This window comes from Bidens hawaiensis, unplaced genomic scaffold (genome assembly GCF_021521415.1).
Source record: "Bidens hawaiensis isolate Kalapana, Puna unplaced genomic scaffold, B.hawaiensis_p1.1 tig00030487_1, whole genome shotgun sequence".
Classification (NCBI taxonomy): domain Eukaryota; kingdom Viridiplantae; phylum Streptophyta; class Magnoliopsida; order Asterales; family Asteraceae; genus Bidens; species Bidens hawaiensis.
This window is the reverse complement of record NW_027495073.1, coordinates 199,145-222,312: the sequence shown is the minus strand read 5'-3', so window position 1 is coordinate 222,312 and position 23,168 is coordinate 199,145. Positions and strand designations below refer to the sequence as shown.

Here is a 23,168-nt window from a genome sequence, read left to right as displayed (position 1 = left end):
GTGGTTTTCTTCTATGTGGTTTAAAATTTGCTATTTTTGTCCAAAAGTTTAAAATTTGTTACTTTCGTTCCTAAGGAATCATTTACATTGCACTTTTCGTCAATAAGGTTTCGTTTTCATTGCGATTTTCTTCCATGTGATTTGTTAAAATATGTTATTTCAGTCCAAAATATGTTAATGAAAAGGACGAAAATCGCAATGAAAATCAAACCTTAGAAACGAAAATAACAAATTTTAAACTTTTGAACTGAAATAAAAAATTTGATCAAATCACTTGAACAAAGACCACAGCTCACTTAAAATAATATTATAAAGTTCACATTTAAAGGTGTTTGATTTTTGTGTAGGATTTTTTTCCTTTTGGTGAACTTTTAAAAAATGTTAAACAAGAACTAAACAGATGGTGACAATTAAGTCAAAGAGACTACTAAAGTTTATCTCATAATTCAACGACAAGTTTGTAAGTTATCATAGAATCCAAGACTTAATACGGAGTATCAAATAAAGATAATGTAAATTATGTTAGAGCGCGTGTTACACACGTGTTGAAAAAATAAAATAACAACATAAGAATTTGTAAAAGAAAATACTTAATTTTTTCAAACTCAGGTAATAGTTTCAAATCCATAATATTCCGCCCGATATTTAAACTAACAATATATCAACACATCTAACTATACTATTAAAGTAACACAAGTTGTCTATATTAAATTTAACCAAACATCCACATAAGATGCCAAGTAGATGTCATATCACTATTTTCTACTATATTATGACCAATGACCCATTTTTCTATTATAACCCATGACCCGGACTTTCACTATTTCCTATTATATTATGACCAATGACCCGTTTTTTTATTATAACCCATGACCCGTAAGATTTTATAAAATTTAAAAAAATAAATTATTATGTGATACGGGTTTCATTGACTTAACATATATAAATGTGATTTTTCTTCAAGTATAAAACCAAAATTATTTATAATTGTTAACATTTTCATAATTCGTAACATGACATTGTTTCTCATATCTCTTTAACACAACCATTAGATTGTTTATCGTTTTTCTCTTTATTTTAAAATATAATATATTTTTATTTATTTTCTTTTACAACCTTAGTCTTTATAAATTTAGTTTTTAAATCTGTGACAACATTTTGTTATAAGTATCATTTTTATACACACAATATTTAATATAACAATATTGTATGAAGGTTTTATTTGAAATAAATCAAACATCAAGATTTGGTTTCAACTTAAAATTATAGTGTATAATATATCAAAAACTTAATAAAAAAATTCATAAATAAAAATTAATATATGAAACAATTGAATTTACGTATTACATATAATAATTTTTTATTTTTATTATATTTTTCGCCTGTGTAGAACACGTGCTCTAACCTAGTATTTAATACAATAATACAAAATGACAATATGGTCCAATTTCAAGTAAACCAATAATCTACATCCTTCGCCTCCTTTCTTCAAACAATGTGAACTTTGAAATAAATGATCAACTTTGTATTGTGAATTTTTTTGGATCTACTTGGCTTTTACAAATTCGAATTACCTCTAACAAATATCATAATAGAAAAAATGCATACATACATACATACATAGTTAGGTAGTTAGTAAATTACCATCTTGACAAAAATCCGCTTTTGAATTAAAAAGTCTAACTTTTAACTTCAATACGTCAACATATTGCATTTCTTAAAATCCAAAACATGTCCATTGTTTTTTCTTTTGCTTTAGGCAAACTTAAAACGAGATGTAAACCGTTGACATTTATTTTGAAAGTACTTACACTGCTTGAAAGCTGGAGTGTCTAGCCGAGTTCACGACAAAGAAATCTCCCTTCTTTTTGAGTACCATGATTAAAAGAATATTAACACAGATTGATTTCTCATGTAAAATTGTAAATATCGTTGTCGTGTAACATGTAGCTTTAAATAAAAACTTAGCACATAATTTAATCAAAGTAGATGTATGTTTCCACCAAAACTTTTTCGGTGTGTGTAACATCTGTAATACCAAGAGAAACAGTATAAACATCCACTATTTTATCATTTAAAATTAAATATATATATTTACCTTTCCTTAAAGTCTAGTTGATTTACTGTTTAATTAAGAAACCTGTTAGCTTAGCAGACAGTCATAGTCAAATTAAAAGATATATATTTAACTTTCCTTAAAGTTTTTTTTTCTTGTTTATTAACTATAAAAATGGACAAACTATTGACAAAATACAACGACCAACAAGTGATGCATTTAATGAGCATTCGGTTATCATAAGATGCATAATTGATACATATGAGAAATAATTATCTCTCATAGTTCTATGCTAACATACTTCAACTTAACCATATGCTATGTTGTTGTTTAACCTTCGTTTATGCGTTTTGACCTCCTTTATGTGTTTTAACATTCGTTTATGCATTTTGACCTCTGGTTATGCATTTTGGCCTCCCTTATGCGTTTTAATCTCAGTTTTTGCGTTTTGACGCCTGTTTATGCGCCTTGGTCTCCTTTATGCGTTTTGTCTTCCGTTTATACGTTTTGACATCCATTTATGCGTTTTGACGTCTGTTCATATGTTTTAACCTTCTTTATGCGTTTTTAATACATTTCTAGTTTTTATGACGCTATTTTATGTATTTCTAAGTGAATTTTAGCCAAAATTTGGTTTTGGTTGTTAACTGAAATGAAACGAACCAAAAACTAACAAACTAACCAAATAAACTTAACCAAATTAACCAAAAACCAATTCGTTAACAAATCAAATTAAACGATGACTTTGGTTTTGGCTAATAACCGAACCATGCACACCCCTCCTATTCATAACCATACATAAGTAACAGGCTTATTGATTTATAACAGTTCTAACAAAATCATAATGTTCAACAAATTCCGGGTCTTCTACACATATACCCGGGTCTTTACCGAGCCACAATTTTCTCGTTTTTCTTTAGTTTTCTAAGAATTTTGGAAAGAACACATGGACACAAACACAAACAAGACACAACAATGCAACAAACCTTAAGAAATTAAGAAATACAAAAGCCGGGTAACATTTAGGCAGCGGCAGTGATGTACTCGATCGCTTGTTTGCATATTCCGGTCATTGTTGCCTCAGGCCCATACACCTACAAAAAGATTTATAAGCGAATATACAATTTAGGCCGAATTTCTAAAAGACAGATTTTCCCTTAGTTTCTAAAATGTTAATGTTGAGAAACTAAATGATGAAAACTTCTTCACCTCAATTGGAATGCCAATTTGCTCGCCGAGTTCACGCATCTTCGCTAGTCCTTTTTGGTAATTTGGACCGCCTCTCCTTACATAGATGTGCATGTTAGCAGCCTTCAACTTAGCCTCCTATAACAAATGTCAAAATCCATTTTCACCATTTGAAATCAATTTTTTTTTTGTCAAAAATGGATTAAATTACTGTTGCTCATAAGCTGTTGAAACCGACTGAACCACCCAAACCAAAGTAAGTACATCGGTTGTTTAAGATGTATACGGTTCAGTTTTGACAGTTCGAGTTACTTTAGAAATGTACCATTATTATATATATGAAGTTATGAACCATCCTTAACATTTTAAGAAAAAATAATAAAAAAACTATGCTTTTGAAAAAAAAAAACTGGTTTAAAACGCAACAATCAAACCACCAAAATTGTCCAGTCCAACCAACACAGTCAGTTTGACGTTTTGTCTTTCGAAACCGTAGTTAGCGGTTCATACCAGAATATTAATAAAAGTCGCTAGATTAAATGCAAATGAATAAGCACCTTCTCTTTCATGGCTCGAATGATGCCATTGAATGTGGCTGCAACATCAGTGAAGTTAGCAATTCCACCTCCTACTACAAGAGCTCGCCTTTGACCGTCTGGATCAGCAGTTGCACACTGTACACACCAAACCCTCATCTTCAGTTTTGACTTTTGAATATAATATATGAATATTGATGATTCTGCACTTGTGTCCAACAACATTAAGAGAGAGTAATTTAGCTTACATCAATGACAACTCGAGCGTACTGCAAAACCTCCTCTTCAGCTACTCTCAAAAAAATAAATAAATAAATAAATAAAAATTGCACTGATTTGTCATTTTAGTGAGTATGTATATGCAATTTGGCATCTGATGTGACAATTAAATTTTTTTTTTAATATAAATGTGAAATAACTTTTATTCATATATTCAGAGACATTCAACATATATGGAGTATCTGATGTGGAGCTGCCATGGAGTCCACATTTAAAAAATAATTTAACACGAGATTGGTTGCTAAATTTGGGGAAAATACATTTTGAATCTCTCAACTCATTCTACATGCTTCCTGACTAGCATTTTTTTTTTAAAATTTTAATTAGAGAGATTCGGCACGGATTTGCATAAATCGAGCGAAAAGGAGTGGAAACATACTGTATCAGCATATATGACACTAGCACCTCCACCAGCAACCATGGTCCAAATTCGTCCCTTTGGATTAAGAACTGTAAACTTCAAAGATGCACTAGTCTGCAACGTTTCAATATAAACAAAAATTTTAATCATGCAAATGTTACTTACTGTAAGAGTATAAACAGGCATTTACTAATTCAGGTGAAAAGGAAAAAAAAATCTAAAAGCAGGATGCTTGAGAGTCACTTTATAAAGTTCAAAAAATGGTTAATAATGTGTACCTTTTCATCTAGTCCATGAATAAAGCTTTCGGTAGCACTCATAACTCTTCCAAAGGGCAATGGGAACTCAAGGTTGCCCCACCTGGAAAAATAAAAGAAATGTAAGATAACACATGAATATGTCATATTCTATAGTAGTAATAATAATAATAATAAGCAATCGCATTAAGTTTTCTGAAATTTAAGTGCAAAACAGAAACCAATTCATAGCTTATTACTGAAAAAAGATTCCACGTCAACAGTTTTGCAAAATGAGCAAAAGAATAACCTTATACATATCAAGCAAGTCATTCGTTGATGCGGTCAATAATAAAATCAGTAATAAAATGCAAGATGGTTTCTATTTTGCACTTAATTTAAAGTTGCTTGCTAAGAAAAATGCAAAATTTGTATCTGCTTTTTGTCCATTAAAAATAAACATACTTTTTAAAGTTCTTGAAAGCAGCAGTGTCATCAAGCTCTCCTCTCATGTCAAGAGGATAAGGCTTTCCATCAACCAGGGTAAAAGGATTCATTTCTAAGAAAGTGAAGTCAAGATCTGAAACACACAAAATAAAAAAGATCAAATTGTAATTTACCTATGAGATGTGCTCATGTGCTGCTTAGGTAAGTAATTAGAGTAGAGATTTGAATAAATTGTAATTTACCTATGAATAAAGCATATATAGATTTGATGAACTCCTCAATTACAGGTTTAATCTACATCATTGAAGAAATAAGTGTCATATATCCATAATATACAAACAATTATCAGTTGAATTGTGCTTTAGCTTGCTATATAATAACATGATGTTGTATAAATGTGAGTAATAAACCCACCTCCAATGGAAGGGTAGCAACAAGTGGAGCGCATATCTCTTGATTCAAAGACACACCAGTAGGCAAAAAGATGGTCTTGACCTGGAAATTGGGCGAAGATGTGAAATTATATGAGAAAAATATAGAGTAAAAAATTGGAAAATTGCATAAACTTATGAGCACAAAACATTGGGTTGGCCCACTCTTTTATGTTCACCTTTTAAGTCTTTTATAAATAGCTAATGTGTTAATTATGATTAGAAAAATAATGTTATTATAGTCATAAGTTCAATCTTTGAATGATACAATATAGCAGGTTGTATGTATCAAAAATTGAATATATGTTGACTTTCAACCCATTTCACTCGCTCATTTATGAACAAACTACAAAATCCACTCACTCGTAAATAAATGTGTAAAAAAGTTTCATTTTACTTTTTGCACAAAAATAAAATAACAAAAGTGGTGTACCTTTTCCCAATTCTCTTCAATGTCAATTCCTCCACATTCTGAAAAGCTAATGCTACATCCTAATCGATCAGAAACAATGTTAATGTAAAACTCCTCATTGTGTGGAACAAATGGTTCAACAATGAATGTGGTTATGGGTCCTTTGCATCCTCCCATCTCAACCTGTTAAGTCAATACAACTCTTTAGAAAGCATACTAAAAAACTCTGTTAGTTAGTTTATATTGGATAGCTAGACAAAGCCCATGGGCCTATTATTGGATGTAATTAGGGTTTGCCTCTTGTATATATGTGTGTACACACTATTGTAATATTCATTCAGTCAATAAACATCCTCTTTCTAACATGGTATCAGAGCTACGGCTCTCGATCCAAACCCTAGTCTGAAAAACGAGTTCTGGTCCCCCTGCACAAACCCTAGCCGCCACCGCCTGTTCTGTCACAGATCTTTTTCCGACACATCCCCAACCATCACCGCCACCACCATTGTCCCCGGACACCCTCGTTTTAGATAACCCGAAAACCGACGCCGCACGCGCCTCCACGCGCCACCCTTGTTCCACCACTGCCACCCACGCGCCGGCGAGTGACGGCGCGTGGCCACTTTTCCGGCCACCGGATTTTTTCTTGACTTCTTGTTTTTTTACCTCCGAACATCCCTGTGTTGTTAGTTTTTCGATTCGGACACTTTTGTTTTTCTGCCCCGGCTCGTGTATTCGTTCTTGCTCGGTGTTCAAATCTTCAGCTTCTATGGCCAACAACAAGACTCCAGAAACTCAGATTGCTCCAGGAATCATCAACTACTCTGCTGTCCTACGCATTCCCATCAAGCTTGACTCCAAAAATTGGGGTTCGTGGAGTCTCTTTGTCCAAAAAGGCCTTACTAGTGTGGACAAAGACGACCATCTCACTAAGCTACCTACTGATCCGATTACCCGAGAGTGGCGTATTGATGACAGTGGAATACAAATGGCACTATGGAATGCCATGGAACCACAAATTCTCACTATTGCCCAAAACTTTTCCACTGTGAAGATGTGGGATCACCTTTCTTCATCCTTTTCGGCTCAAGAGTCTCTATCTCATGCATATTCTGTGGTCCAGGCCTATGGCAGAGCCGAACAAGGCGATTCTACATTCACCGATTACTTTACACGATTTTCTAAACTCCGGGATGAGCTTCGTGCTGCATATCCACCCACTACTGATTTACAGGTCCAGGAGGAGCGAAACACCAAGATGGATGTCATGACCTTCATTGCCGGTTTATCACCCAGGTATTCGAGCGCTCGGCCCTTACTGTTGAGTAACCCTTCGGCTACATCCTTTGTTGAATCAACTTATCATCTGTTACGGGAGATGTATGGTCACGATGCAACTCCTACAGACACATCAGCTATGTATACCTGTCACACCCGGCCCTGAGCGGCGGAAACAGCCGGGCGCGCGCGAGTGGGAATTGATACTTAAGCACGGGCCATTGCAAACATTCAAAGTAAGATTTTCATTGCGCATGAAAAGTTTAATACAAATACATTACATTGTTTAAAAATTACATAAAAACATCCAAGTATAAAAATTGTTGAAGATTTCCACGCCATATCCCCATGCGCGGCGGGAACAACCACGCGCATCGAAGGGATAGAACTAAAATCTTCCAAAAAGCTAGTTTAGATGTTCAGCGTGAGGTGCTCTAAGTGTGACTCCATGCGCTACCTAGTTATCTCCTGAAAGACACGTAAAAACAGTTGAATCAGTATAAACTGAGTGAGTTCACAAGTCTTAGTAACTTGATAAATCGTATTGCATCATAATCTTGATACAAATCATTCTGAAACATAATTCTGATAGCATCATTAAAACACATGCTTGGTAAAACATAGTTCTATCAACATATTCTGATAAAATCGTTCCGCGGGTTACGCGCGAACATTTCTGGGAACTGTGCTCGTCTATGCAAAGTGGCGCTGCCACTACGAGCTAAAATAAGTAATATCGTCCCGCGGGTTACGCGCGAACGTTTCAGGAACATGTGCTCGTCCATGCAAAGTGGCGCTGCCACTACGAGCTAAAATAATAATTCCGTCCCGCGGGTTACGCGCGGACGTTGTGCCGGAAAACAAGGCGCTCGTCCATGCAAAGAGGCGCGACCCCTACGAGCGGGCTCAAACCCATAGTACTGCCCCATGACCATACTAGGCACTCGTCCATGCAAAGAGGTGCGACCCCTACGAGTGGGTGGATCAAACCAGCAGTCCCTACCCTTAGAGTTCCAATGGTAAAGTGATCACTTACTCGAGTTCTAGCGCACATACATCGAAAACCTTAGATAACCGTTTGCATTACTCATCATGAAACATAACTTAAACACATATCGCTTGCATAGCTTGTAAGTATACCATGATAAAACATTATTTAAGTACGTGTCCCTCGCCCCGAAAACAGTTTAAAAATAGTGAAAACAGTGAAAATAGGGGCTGTGAGACTCACCTGTGGTTCTTGTTAAGGGATTAATCGAGATTCGGGTTTTCTTGGTGTTGGCCCCGGAATCGAAGGTCTAGAATACGATTAAATAACAAGAAGTATATATATTAAGATCAAGAAATAGGAGAATATGAGGTTTGGAAAGTAGATCTCAAGTTTATAACCTCGGCTTACCTAGTAACTGGAACGGAATCGAAAATAACGGATGCTCGGGAGATGATTAGTGCAAGTTTGCAGTTCTTTGGAGTGTGTTTTGAGTGATAATTTAGGTTACATATTTATAGGCAAACTCAAGGGAACACAATCCCTTGCTTTAGGGGATTGAAATCTTTTCATATCTATGTGTAATGATGATAAAGTATGGAAATTATTATTGTTTATTGTTTATTTAAAAGTGGAGGAGTGGACAAAAGATCTTGATTTGATTTGGGCAGGACATGCAGGTCTGGGGTTGGTGAGAATAGGGTGGCTGACAGTTGACTTTTCATGTTACAGTGTGCTTTTTCAGGTACTTTTGTCAGTGTACAGTAAAAAGTGGAAAATCTCTGAAACACGCTACCGTTTCCTTTTGGGCGGGAGTAATCTCCTTATGTCTGGAGAATAGACTAAGTGTTCTGTGCGCATCACTTTGTGCGCATAGCTTTCTGCGTGTAGGACATTTATTTGCTGCGGGTAGGTGCGTAACCTTCTCGCAGTTAGGGATATTGAGTTTCATTTGTAGATTCTCCAGGTGGTCTTGGTATTTCAACATAGTGATCAGTCATGTTGAAGTCAATTCCATCTTGGAGCTTCAGACAAACTAGCTCTCAATGTTCCCGCCATGCGGGGAGGTTAGTTCCCTTCCGCACGCGCATAAACGATTTAGGATGCACCCGCCTTAGCATCATGCGGGATGGTCAACCCATAGACAACATAACGTTAAGTTACATGAAAACATAAAGCCAAAACATTCGCGCATGGCGCATATAACATATGCTCACGCTGGTTCTTAACATGGTGCGCTCGCGCAGGTTGCACATAACAAATGCACGCGCTGACTAACATGGCGCGCTTGCGCAGGGCGCACATAACAAATGCACGCGCTGACTAACATGGCGCGCTCGCGCAGGGCGCACATAACAGATGCACGCGCTGACTAACATGGCGCGCTCGCGCAGGGCGCACATAACAGATGCACGCGCTGACTAACATGGCGCGCATAATATTTACAATCACCTAATTATTAGGTTGATTACTTAGTTTAAGGGATTGGGAATTTACCGGGTGTCACATTCTCCCCTCGTTAAACGAATTTCGTCCCGAAATTTAGGAGACGTTGCTGGCAGAAGCCATGCTCTGAAAGAGGTGTGGGTATTTCTTGCGTATTTGGTCTTCTCTTTCCCAAGTGAATTCAGGCCCACGCCTCGAGTTCCATTGAACCTTTACTAACTTGATTTTGCTCCTGCGTAACTTTTGTTCCTTCCAATCGGTTACTGCTATAGGTTCTTCTACGAAGTGCAGCTGTTTGTCGATGTGAATCTCTTCCAACGGCAAAATCAACGTTTCGTCAGATAAGCACTTTTTGAGGTTGGACACATGAAACGTATCATGAACTCCACTGAGTTCGGCGGGTAAACGGAGTTTATAAGCAACCGGACCGATCCTTTCCAGGATCTCGAATGGTCCAATGAAGCGCGGATTCAACTTTCCTCGCTTGCCGAAACGGGGGACTCCTTTCCATGGAGAGACTTTCAAAAGTACTTTATCCCCTACTTGAAATTCCAATGGTTTCCTTCGCACATCTGCGTAGCTCTTCTGTCTGTCGCGCGCTGTCTTAAGGCGATCCCTTATCTGAAAAATCTTGTCTGTTGTTTCTTGGATCAATTCTGGACCAGTCATTTGCTTGTCACCTACTTCAGCCCAGCACAGTGGGGATCTACACTTGCGCCCATACAAAGCTTCGAACGGCGCAGCCTTAATGCTTGTGTGATAGCTGTTGTTGTAAGAAAATTCAACCAATGGGAGATGAGTATCCCAGCTACCTTCGAAATCGATTGCGCACGCGCGTAGCATATCTTCCAATGTCTGGATTGTTCGCTCGCTTTGCCCATCCGTTTGAGGATGATATGCCGTACTCATGTCAAGACGAGTACCTAAAGCCCCTTGTAACGATCTCCAAAACCTTGATGTGAACCGACTATCTCTATCAGAAATGATGGACACTGGGACTCCATGTTTTGAAACTACTTCTCGAATATACAGTCGGGCTAACTTTTCCATCTTATCGGTTTCCTTGATCGGCAGGAAGTGCGCTGACTTAGTTAGCCGATCCACAATAACCCATATTGTGTCATAACCCCCAGGTGTCCTTGGTAGTTTGGTGATGAAGTCCATAGAGATTTGTTCCCACTTCCACATGGGAATTTCTGGCTGCTGAAGCAACCCTGATGGTTTCTGGTATTCAGCCTTCACCTTTGAACACGTCAGGCACTTACTGACATACGTCGCGATGGCGCCTTTAAGATTGGGCCACCAATACAGCGTTTTAACATCTTGGTACATCTTGTCTGCGCCAGGATGTACGGAATACCGCGTCTTGTGAGCTTCGTTCAATACCTGCTCGCGCAATCCTCCCTTGAGAGGGACCCATATGCGGTTAGCGAAAAATAGATTGCCGTTCTCTTTAAGTTCCAAATTCTTAACCATACCCCCAAGGCATTCGTTTTTAACAAACTCTGGTTTCAAGGCTTCTTGCTGAGCGTCTCGGATGCGGGTAGAGAGATCTGCGTGAATGGTCAACCTTAGAGCCTTGACTCGTAGCGTTTTTATTCGCTCCTTCCTACTTAGCGCGTCTGCTACCACATTCGCCTTTCCAGGGTGGTACTTAATTTCACAATCATAATCGTTCAACAACTCCACCCATCTTCGTTGCCTCATGTTTAAATCCTTTTGATCAAATATATGTTGAAGGCTCTTGTGATCCGTAAAGATTATACACTTTGTACCATAGAGGTAATGGCGCCAAATCTTTAGCGCGAAGACAACCGCTCCAAGTTCTAAATCATGCGTTGTGTAGTTCTTTTCATTGGTCTTGAGTTGGCGTGAGGCATACGCTATGACTTTGTCTCGCTGCATAAGGACACATCCAAGTCCCTGATGTGAAGCGTCGCAGTAAACAACAATGTCATCCATCCCCTCGGGCAAAGACAAAATTGGCGCACTACATAACTTCTGTTTCAACATTTGAAATGCTGTTTCCTGATTTTCGCCCCAAACAAACTTCTTGTCTTTCTGAGTTAGCGCGGTCAGAGGTAGAGCTATTTTGGAGAAATTCTCAATGAAGCGTCGATAGTAGCCAGCTAGTCCTAGGAATTGCCTCACCTCAGTTGGGGTTTTTGGCGCTTCCCAGTTTTCGATGGCCTTGACTTTGGAAGGATCAACGTGAATTCCTTTCTCGTTTACCACGTGACCGAGAAAGTGAACTTCTCTAAGCCAAAACTCGCACTTGGAAAACTTCGCATACAACTTTTCTTTCCTCAACACTTCCAAAATCAATCTCAGGTGTTGCTCATGCTCGGCCTTGGTCCGTGAGTAAATCAGAATATCATCTATAAACACAATTACAAACTTGTCCAAGTATGGTTTGCACACGCGGTTCATCAGATCCATGAACACAGCCGGCGCATTAGTTAGCCCGAAAGGCATCACTAAGAACTCATAATGGCCGTATCTAGTTCGGAAGGCTGTTTTCGGCACATCTTCCTCATGGACCCTAAGTTGGTGGTATCCTGACCGTAGATCTATCTTCGAATAATAACTGGATCCCTGCAACTGGTCAAATAAGTCGTCAATCCTCGGTAAGGGGTACCGATTCTTGACTGTCAGCTTGTTCAGCTCCCTGTAGTCAATACACATTCTGAACGAACCATCCTTCTTCTTAACAAACAGTACTGGAGCTCCCCAAGGTGAAAAGCTTGGGCGTATGAAACCCTTATCCAATAGTTCCTGTAACTGATTGGATAGCTCTTGCATCTCAGATGGAGCTAATCGATAAGGCGCTCGAGCTACTGGCGCAGCTCCTGGGACTAAATCAATACGAAACTCGACTTGTCGCGGCGGCGGTAATCCGGGCAAATCTTCAGGAAAAACTTCTGGAAATTCGCGCACTACTGGTAAGTCTTCAATTCTTCGCTCACCTCCTTTCTTTTCTACGACATGCGCCAGGAAGGCGTAGCACCCTTTCCTTAGGCACTTTCGCGCCTTTAGGCACGAAATCAGTTTCGTCGCAACTCCCCTTCTTTCCCCTTGAATTACCAAGGTTTCTCCGTTCAACAGTGGGATCCGAACCTGCTTTTCATGGCAAATAACTTCCGCGCGGTTCTCGACTAACCAATCCATACCTACCACAATGTCAAAACTTCCCAAGTCTATTGGCAACAAGTTAATATTGAACCCGTGACCTCCCATGACTATAACACATTGTTCAGTTCTTTCGTTCGCGCATAACTGCCTACCATTGGCTAGTTCTATAGTATAAGGCGTGTCTAGTCTACTGGTTGCTAGGCCTAGGGAGTCTTTAAACTCAGCGGATATAAAACTTAGGTCAGCGCCAGTATCAAATAAGACAGATGCAAAATGTCCGTTAAGCAAAAACGTACCGGTTACCACATTCGGCTCTTCTTTAGCTTCGCCTGCGCCGATCACAAAAGCTCTCCCGCGAGCTTGGTTCCCCTTTTGCGGGCAATCCCGACTAAAATGCCCTGGCTTCCCGCATGCGTAGCAGTTGTCGCTTGCTCCAGCTTCTCTGACACGGCAATTCATCGTCTTGTGCCCTGGTCTGCCACATTTGGCACATTCGATTCTTGCGCATTCACCCTCGTGGTGATACTTGCATTTGCTGCACCATGGGCGAGGCCCGCTGTATCCTTTTCGTGGTGGCTCCGCGGCCTGAATCGCGTAAACCCTTGCGCTTTCCTGCTTCTTGAATGGTGGCTGCTTGGAGTCGGACCCTCGGTGGTGAGGGTTCCATTTCCTCTTGGGATCAGAGGTTCGCTGCTCGATTCCGCGCGTAGTCAACATACCCGCACGGATCGTATCCCTTGTAAGGGTGATGGCCCGCGCTACCGCCTCATCAAAGGTTGGAGGCGCTGCGGCGTTGAGCGGAACCCTAACAACAGGAGGTAACCCAAAAATATACCTCTCGATCTTCTTTTCCTCCGTGTTTGCCATGTCTGGCACCAACTGGCAAAGTTCGTTGAACCGGTTGTTGTAGGCGTCGATATCCGTTCCTACCATGGTGTGGTTCCAGAATTCCTGTTGTAGACTCTGGATTTCTGCGCGAGAGCAGAACTTTCTCATCATCATCTCCTTCAGTTCCTCCCAGGTCTTGTGGAGAGCAACTTCTCGCCCCAATGTTTTCGTTTGAAGCTTCCACCAAGACGAAGCTGCCTCTTGGAACATGCAGGTCGTGTAAAGGACCTTCTGGTTCTCACTACATCCGCTAATGGAGAGAACTGTCTCCATCTTGTCAATCCAGTTGTAGAGCCCAATGGCCCCTTCGGTTCCCTTGAATGGCCAAGGCTTACAGGCCATGAATGTCTTATAGGAGCATCCTTTGTCCAAGGCTCCTGATTCGGGTTCTGGGGTCTCATTCTGACGACCCTGACTTGATTCGGCCTTGCTGGCCTCATGTGTCGCAATCGCCTGCGCGATTATTTCCGCGAGTTCCTCGGGTGTCATGGTAATTCCTTTGGCTTTAGTTGGAGGCATTCTTGCTTTAAAAGAGTGAAAATATATCAGACTTAGCGCATGTACTCTGAGCGCATAATGTTATCATTATTTACTAGACAGTGTGACCCGTGTTCCTAAGTGTGTGTATAGTTTCTTTTGAAAATATTTTCTTTGAAAAATATTTCATGCGATTCCCCAACGGTTATAGTCTAGGTTAAAACTTCTTTTCCTAGTTCGCTATAACCAGTGCTCTGATACCAATCTGTCACACCCGGCCCTGAGCGGCGGAAACAGCCGGGCGCGCGCGAGTGGGAATTGATACTTAAGCACGGGCCATTGCAAACATTCAAAGTAAGATTTTCATTGCGCATGAAAAGTTTAATACAAATACATTACATTGTTTAAAAATTACATAAAAACATCCAAGTATAAAAATTGTTGAAGATTTCCACGCCATATCCCCATGCGCGGCGGGAACAACCACGCGCATCGAAGGGATAGAACTAAAATCTTCCAAAAAGCTAGTTTAGATGTTCAGCGTGAGGTGCTCTAAGTGTGACTCCATGCGCTACCTAGTTATCTCCTGAAAGACACGTAAAAACAGTTGAATCAGTATAAACTGAGTGAGTTCACAAGTCTTAGTAACTTGATAAATCGTATTGCATCATAATCTTGATACAAATCATTCTGAAACATAATTCTGATAGCATCATTAAAACACATGCTTGGTAAAACATAGTTCTATCAACATATTCTGATAAAATCGTTCCGCGGGTTACGCGCGAACATTTCTGGGAACTGTGCTCGTCTATGCAAAGTGGCGCTGCCACTACGAGCTAAAATAAGTAATATCGTCCCGCGGGTTACGCGCGAACGTTTCAGGAACATGTGCTCGTCCATGCAAAGTGGCGCTGCCACTACGAGCTAAAATAATAATTCCGTCCCGCGGGTTACGCGCGGACGTTGTGCCGGAAAACAAGGCGCTCGTCCATGCAAAGAGGCGCGACCCCTACGAGCGGGCTCAAACCCATAGTACTGCCCCATGACCATACTAGGCACTCGTCCATGCAAAGAGGTGCGACCCCTACGAGTGGGTGGATCAAACCAGCAGTCCCTACCCTTAGAGTTCCAATGGTAAAGTGATCACTTACTCGAGTTCTAGCGCACATACATCGAAAACCTTAGATAACCGTTTGCATTACTCATCATGAAACATAACTTAAACACATATCGCTTGCATAGCTTGTAAGTATACCATGATAAAACATTATTTAAGTACGTGTCCCTCGCCCCGAAAACAGTTTAAAAATAGTGAAAACAGTGAAAATAGGGGCTGTGAGACTCACCTGTGGTTCTTGTTAAGGGATTAATCGAGATTCGGGTTTTCTTGGTGTTGGCCCCGGAATCGAAGGTCTAGAATACGATTAAATAACAAGAAGTATATATATTAAGATCAAGAAATAGGAGAATATGAGGTTTGGAAAGTAGATCTCAAGTTTATAACCTCGGCTTACCTAGTAACTGGAACGGAATCGAAAATAACGGATGCTCGGGAGATGATTAGTGCAAGTTTGCAGTTCTTTGGAGTGTGTTTTGAGTGATAATTTAGGTTACATATTTATAGGCAAACTCAAGGGAACACAATCCCTTGCTTTAGGGGATTGAAATCTTTTCATATCTAGGTGTAATGATGATAAAGTATGGAAATTATTATTGTTTATTGTTTATTTAAAAGTGGAGGAGTGGACAAAAGATCTTGATTTGATTTGGGCAGGACATGCAGGTCTGGGGTTGGTGAGAATAGGGTGGCTGACAGTTGACTTTTCATGTTACAGTGTGCTTTTTCAGGTACTTTTGTCAGTGTACAGTAAAAAGTGGAAAATCTCTGAAACACGCTACCGTTTCCTTTTGGGCGGGAGTAATCTCCTTATGTCTGGAGAATAGACTAAGTGTTCTGTGCGCATCACTTTGTGCGCATAGCTTTCTGCGTGTAGGACATTTCTTTGCTGCGGGTAGGTGCGTAACCTTCTCGCAGTTAGGGATATTGAGTTTCATTTGTAGATTCTCCAGGTGGTCTTGGTATTTCAACATAGTGATCAGTCATGTTGAAGTCAATTCCATCTTGGAGCTTCAGACAAACTAGCTCTCAATGTTCCCGCCATGCGGGGAGGTTAGTTCCCTTCCGCACGCGCATAAACGATTTAGGATGCACCCGCCTTAGCATCATGCGGGATGGTCAACCCATAGACAACATAACGTTAAGTTACATGAAAACATAAAGCCAAAACATTCGCGCATGGCGCATATAACATATGCTCACGCTGGTTCTTAACATGGTGCGCTCGCGCAGGTTGCACATAACAAATGCACGCGCTGACTAACATGGCGCGCTTGCGCAGGGCGCACATAACAAATGCACGCGCTGACTAACATGGCGCGCTCGCGCAGGGCGCACATAACAGATGCACGCGCTGACTAACATGGCGCGCTCGCGCAGGGCGCACATAACAGATGCACGCGCTGACTAACATGGCGCGCATAATATTTACAATCACCTAATTATTAGGTTGATTACTTAGTTTAAGGGATTGGGAATTTACCGGGTGTCACAATACCTCTACTGGTAAAGGTGTTGGTCAAGGCTCTCATACGACCCACAAAAAGGGTATTGGACGAGGTAATGGTCTTGTCTGTCACTATTGCAAGGAACCAGGTCACACTAAATGGGATTGCCTAAATCGTCCCCCGGGAAGCCAGCCACCTCCTCGTCCCAAAGCTCGCATGGCTGCCACCGGTGAGGCTTCAGATCCGGTCGCCACTCCGGCTTACACGTTTAGTGAAGAAGACTATTGTCGACTACAGCATGTTCTAAACTCTCAGACACCCGCCCCCATTCCACGAGCAAATACGGCCAATTCAGGTACATTTCCCAGTCTCACTTTATCTTGGGTTATTGATTCAGGTGCTACTCATCACATGACTGGGAACCCTGATATCCTTTCCAGCCTACACAAAGTTTCCCACCAGCCAGTTCGACTTGCTCGACTTGCTGATGGATCTACTTGCCCGGTCCTTGGCATTGGATTCATCACCAATTCGTCAAACCTAAACCTCTCTTCTATTTTGTTTGTTCCTAAATTTCCCGGTAGCCTTTGTTCCGTGAGCCAACTTACTAAACAAAATAATTGCTCTGCTAAGTTTTATCCTACTCATTGTATCTTTCAGGAGCTGGGGACGAACCGGCTGATTGGCACAGGTTTTGAATCAGGAGGCCTCTACCGCTTAACCTTCCCGTCACGTCCTACAGCAAACACTTGCGTTTCAAAAGTCAAAGAGGACCACTGCCGGTTAGGTCATCCCTCTACAGAGGTTATGAGGCAAATGAGACCAGATTTACCACTTTCGTCTTTTATTTTTCATTGTGAGTCGTGTCAGCTTGGTAAACACACCAGGCGTCCCTATCCCCCTAGAGTGTCTAATCGAGTCAGTGGTTGTTTTGAACTTTTGCATTCTGATGTATGGGGTCCTTGCCCTACTAAATCTACATTGGGTTTTGAATATTTTGTTACCTTTATTGATGATTATTCTCGTGCTACTTGGGTTTATTTATTGAAATCTCGTAGTGAGGTGTTTTCCACCTTTCGTTAATTTAATGCTTATGTTCAAAACCAATTTAACACAACAATTAAAACTCTACGATCTGATAATGCAAAAAAATATTTTTCCACCGACTTCACATCATACTTAAACACCCATGGGATTGTTCATGAATCCTCGTGTGCATATACATCCCAACAAAATGGTGTCTCTGAACGCAAAAATCGTCACCTATTGGATGTTGCTCGCACACTCATGTTTCAATCTCATGTTCCACATCGCTTCTGGGGGGACGCCGTTCTCACTGCCACATATCTAATAAATCGCATGCCCACACCCATTCTTCTTGGTAGAACACCATTTTCTATCCTTTTTCCTACAGGCACTCCATTTCCTCTCGTACCTAAAGTTTTTGGTTGTGTGGCCTATGTTCATGATCATCGTCCGAAGGTTACTAAACTTGACCCCCGAGCTATTCGGTGTCTTTCTTGGTTCTCCCGAGTTCAAAAGGGGTATCGGTGCTATAGCCCATCCCTTCACCGATACTTTACGAGTGCCAATGTCACCTTTCATGGTCATGTCCCTACTTTCTCGAGCCTACCACTTCTGTGTCTAACCCTTTCCCCGACCTTGATCTACCCACCTCTATCTTCATCCCCACCTTTCCCATGCCCGGTGTACCAGATTCCCCAGTCTTAACTGCTTCTGATCCTGCTCCTACGGGTCCACCGACAGAACCTCCACCTCTACTCTTCACATATAGTCGTCAACGTCGTAATCACTCGTCACAGCCTCCTGATCCCAACCGGACCATGATTTGTCCTCAGTTCCACCTCCCGCTGCTGAGACCAACCACCCCCCACCCACTCCTACATCCACTACACCATACGATCCTCCAGGTGCCCCTTTTCCTGATATACCTATTGCCTTTTGCAAAGAGCCTCGATGTTGCACCCATTACCCGATTCAGGATTATGTTGCCTATTCTCATCTGTCTCCTAAATCTCATGCCTACACTACTACCCTTGATTCCTACCCGATTCCCAGGAATGTAATGACAGCTCTTGCTCATCCAGGATGGAGGCGGGCTATGGAGGAGGAAATTGGGGCTCTTAGATCCAATCATACATGGGATCTTGAAACGCTTCCTGTAGGGAAGCGTGTTGTTGGTTGTCGTTGGGTATTCAAAGTCAAACTGTACCCGGATGGCTCTTTACATCGCTTAAAAGGCGCGGTTGGTTGCCAAAGGTTATTCTCAGGCATATGGCATTGATTATGATGAAACTTTCTCGTTGGTTGCTAAAATGCCATCTGTCCGTATTTGCATTGCTTTTGCTGCCATTAATCATTGGCCGCTCCACCAGCTTGATGTCAAGAACGCCTTCCTTAATGGGGTTCTTGAGGAGGAGGTGTATATGGAGCAGCCACCAGGGTTTATTGTTGAGGAGGAGGCCTCGAAAGTTTGCAGACTACGTCGTTCTCTCTATGGTCTTAAACAGTCTCCCAGCGCATGGTTTGGTCGATTCTCGAGTGTTATGGGACAGTTCGGGATGACTCGTAGTGCATACGATCATTCTGTCTTTTTTAGACACCACAAAGGGAAAAGGATTATTGTAGTTGTTTATGTGGATGACATCATAATCACAGGTGACGATACTACCGGGATCACTGAACTCAAACAGTTCCTTCAGACTCAGTTTCAAACTTAATTTCGAGCTCAGACTTAGTTTTGAGCTTTTTCAAACTTAAACTTGGTTCGGGCTCAGCTCATTTATTATTTTACTAATACTTATACATATTTTTATATATTTTTTAATTATAAGCACTTGAAAGCTAAAATTTTGTCATACATTGAGTACATTTATATGCTAGTGTTATTAAAAATAAAAATCACAACGCCTCTTTAAGTTCATGAATTGTCATAATTGTTTTAGAGTACAACATTTGGCCCACAAATCGCGAACAATTTCACGTATGTCCTTTATTTTCACGATTTATCATAACGTCTCCTCCAAATACATATACATTATTGTGTAGGCGAACAAAATGCTAAAAAGGCAAAATGTAAATGGCGGATCAGACTTTATACATTCGAAATAATTACGATGTGAAATAAACTGATTGGTAATATACCAAATTATAAACTTTTGTGTAATTGTTTTTTCTTCTTTCGGTCTTTCATAGTTTCATATGTTGTTGGTTCAAAAAATGGAATATTGTGGGTTGCTAGAGTAGTTGGGTGACCATCTTAATCAATACATTTACTTACAAATTCCCACAAATGGCATCTCTTTATTTGTCAACATAACAATATTATATTAATAACAATTGTTAAATAATTATTTAAGTCACAACAAGGCTTAGTATCGGCTCAAGTGAATGGATTTTGATTAGTTTTTCAAGTATCCATATTATTTTATGTATATATGATTTTCGGAATTTAGTCTTACAATATAAGTTTGAAGAGGTAGGTCCCAGCAGAGCCCAGTTGGACCCGCAAGACTCACCTCGAAGAGGGACGTCTGCGCAGTTGGACACGCAAGACTCACCTTAAAGAGGGACGTCTGCGCAAAGACCAACTGGATCTACAGGACCCACCACGCTCAGAGAGATGACGTCCTTACGCGCAGTACGCAAGCTGTTCCCGCAGGAAAAGCCTCCCAATGGTGACGTACTCCGCCTGTTCCCGCAGCTGCGGATACTAGCCATCAGGGAAGGCTACCCGCACTAACAGCAAGGCTACACGCACAAGGCACTAACTCTCAAATAATTCAGTAATGTCACCTGAAGAAGGAATGAGCAAGCCGGGAATACTCCCGCCCAAAGCCGGGAATACTCTCGCCCAAATGAGCCAGTCCGTACGCTACTGGAGGATCTTTTGTACTATACCTGCCAAGGTATGGACAAAAGATCTGACCAAAGCAGCGACAGCTCACTGACAACAGTACGACGAGCAGCACGCTCTAGTACTTAATGTCACTATCAGCCGCTGCCTACTCACCAACCCCTGTCGTGGCACGTACATAGCCTGCAGTTGGTGGAAAAGGAATAGTACACAGCCGGCCATGTCACTATCAGCCGCTGCCTACCCACCAACCACCAGCATGGCACGTGCGTAGCCCACAGTTGGTAGAAAATGAATCTTATACAGCTGGCTGTACCTGCTTGGACACCTACCTTCGGCTATAAATACTCCAACACCTTGGAACGGTATCAGATCTTATTATCATATCTTATACCATCATTTCTGCTCTAGTCATTTCTCTTAATATACATTTATATTCAAGAGCAATCTAGTCTGATTCTCACGCCGGAGGGTGGTCACAAGGAGGTACCCCCCCCCCTTCTCAGTGACGAGCTCACGGTGTCTGTTTTGCAGGTCATCTGAAGAATAACCATCTTTGCCGGACCTAACCCTCGTGGGAAACATCTATTTAACCCCCAGGTTATCCGTAATCTGCCGGGGGTCACTTAGTGTTTCTTCATTGGCGCCATCCGTGCATAAAAGCTAGAACTAATTCTTTTTCAGTTTTTTCAAAACTTCTGGAAAGATGGTTAAGGTTACTCCGGTGCCAAGGCCAGCGAGTGACCAAGAAACCCCGGTAACCACAACCCCAGCTACTGGGGGGAACACCGGCGAGTACACAAATTTTACGAACACTACCCCGGTTACCCAAGCCGGGCAAGTGCAGTAGATTTTACGAACACTACCCCGGTTACCCGAGCCGGGGCAAGTGCAGTAAACAATCCTTCACTGGGATTCACCGATACCCAGTTGGAGAGACAACAGACGAGGCTCCCCCGCCAAACACTTGATCAAGTTAAAGCGTTGGCGGAAGCACGTCAGAGGGAATTCCAAGCTGAGTTGGATGAACGCTTACGTTCACTCCAACAGGCTGACGAATTCGGAAGCACTCGACAACAGCTCAACATGAGCAATGAGTGCGAGTACTGGGATGATGATCGGGAGGAATCCGACAGCGACGCAAACCCTCGCCATAGGGCGAAAGGGAAGCGTTAGGAAACGGACTTCCAACCGAGAAGGAATTTTGGTGAAACCTTCAAACCAAAAAACGCGGGTGGAAACCCACGTGACTTTTCTAAAACCTTCAGACCAACTGTTGCAAATGCGGGAACGTCCAAGTTTGCAAGGGACATTGAGGAAGAATTGCCCCGAAGAGTGCCAAGCAGATGCCCAACATCGGCACTTATGATGGTATATCCGACCCAGACGATCATTTGAACAGATTCATAGCGGGGGCAACCGTCAGCAACTGGACGGAACCCACGTGGTGTTATATGTTCCAGATGACGCTGGTTGGAGCGGCTAGAGCGTGGTTTGACCGTCTACCGGTCCACCACATCTACGATTGGGAAGACTTCCAACAGAAGTTCAGCCAACACTTCAGTCAACAAAGAAAGTATACCGAAGAGCAATGGACAATCCTCAACTGCATCCGAGAGGAAGATGAGTCTTTACTAGACTTCATCACGCGCTTCAATTCAAAGAAGCTAAGTCTGGGCACTATTAGCGAAGATCTTGTTCGCCCAGCTTTCATCCAAGGCGCCGAATACCCAGAGCTTATCCGCACATTAACGGGTAAAGACGGCATGCCATCCACATGGTATGCCATCATGACAGCAGCTAAACGTTTCGCGGAAACGGAAAAGCAACTGGGTAGAGATCTTCCCCAGAGCACAAACCTCTACACTCAGAAAACAAGAGAAAACAACGTCCTTACCGCCCGACTAAACAAAAAGAGGAAGCTAGGTATTTGGCAGTCAAGGGTAAACTTTGACACCTCATCCGGCTCGCACCCACGGTTAGGCGGAAAGGATAACATGCAGTCGTCGAACCGGAACTCCAGATGGACGCCACTCACCAAAAGCGTCACCGAGATATTCGCCACCGAGAGGCTCCCATGGCCAAAGGCTCCAATTATCCGACAGCGTCCAAACGCTGATCAAAGCAAATCCTGTGACTTCCACAGGACAAAAGGCCACACCACCGAGGAATGCTTAGACTTGAAGGACGTCGTCGAAGCATTTGTCAGAGATGGGAAACTCACGCACCTCGTGGCGTAATGAACGCTGAGCAGGCTAATGCGTGTAGAACCCCAGTTGGGGAAAACACGAATGAAACTGCAGCTTCAATGTTGGAGACTACATACTGCGTAAACAACAAGATTCCGAACCATGTGAATATCGGCTCGAAAGGCTCGATGACACCCCCATCCCAAGAACATGGAAGGGAGTTCAATTACACAGGTTGCATGTAGATCAATTCCAAACTTGTAAAGAAAATGCCCATAGCCACTTCTAATGGAAATGATTCTCCTTATCACATTGACGCTGATGGTCTTACATTTATACTTATGAACTTTCCACACTGATATGCCGGTATTCACCGCAT

General features: G+C 41.7%; 1 protein-coding gene across 1 annotated transcript; it reads right to left on the bottom strand.

Annotated features, from left to right (window-relative positions):
• Window positions 1-3,036: 3,036 nt before the first annotated feature.
• Window positions 3,037-6,143, bottom strand: LOC143580440 (ATP-citrate synthase alpha chain protein 1-like). The gene is made up of 10 exons (XM_077063463.1): window positions 5,968-6,143; window positions 5,518-5,598; window positions 5,346-5,397; window positions 5,122-5,236; window positions 4,699-4,780; window positions 4,435-4,534; window positions 4,029-4,069; window positions 3,802-3,918; window positions 3,266-3,382; window positions 3,037-3,150 (listed from the first exon to the last, which is right to left on the bottom strand). The coding sequence occupies exons 1-10, from the start codon at window positions 6,121-6,123 to the stop codon at window positions 3,079-3,081; spliced, it is 933 nt and encodes a 310-aa protein (XP_076919578.1). The 5' UTR covers window positions 6,124-6,143; the 3' UTR covers window positions 3,037-3,078.
• Between the last annotated feature and the right edge of the window lie 17,025 nt (window positions 6,144-23,168).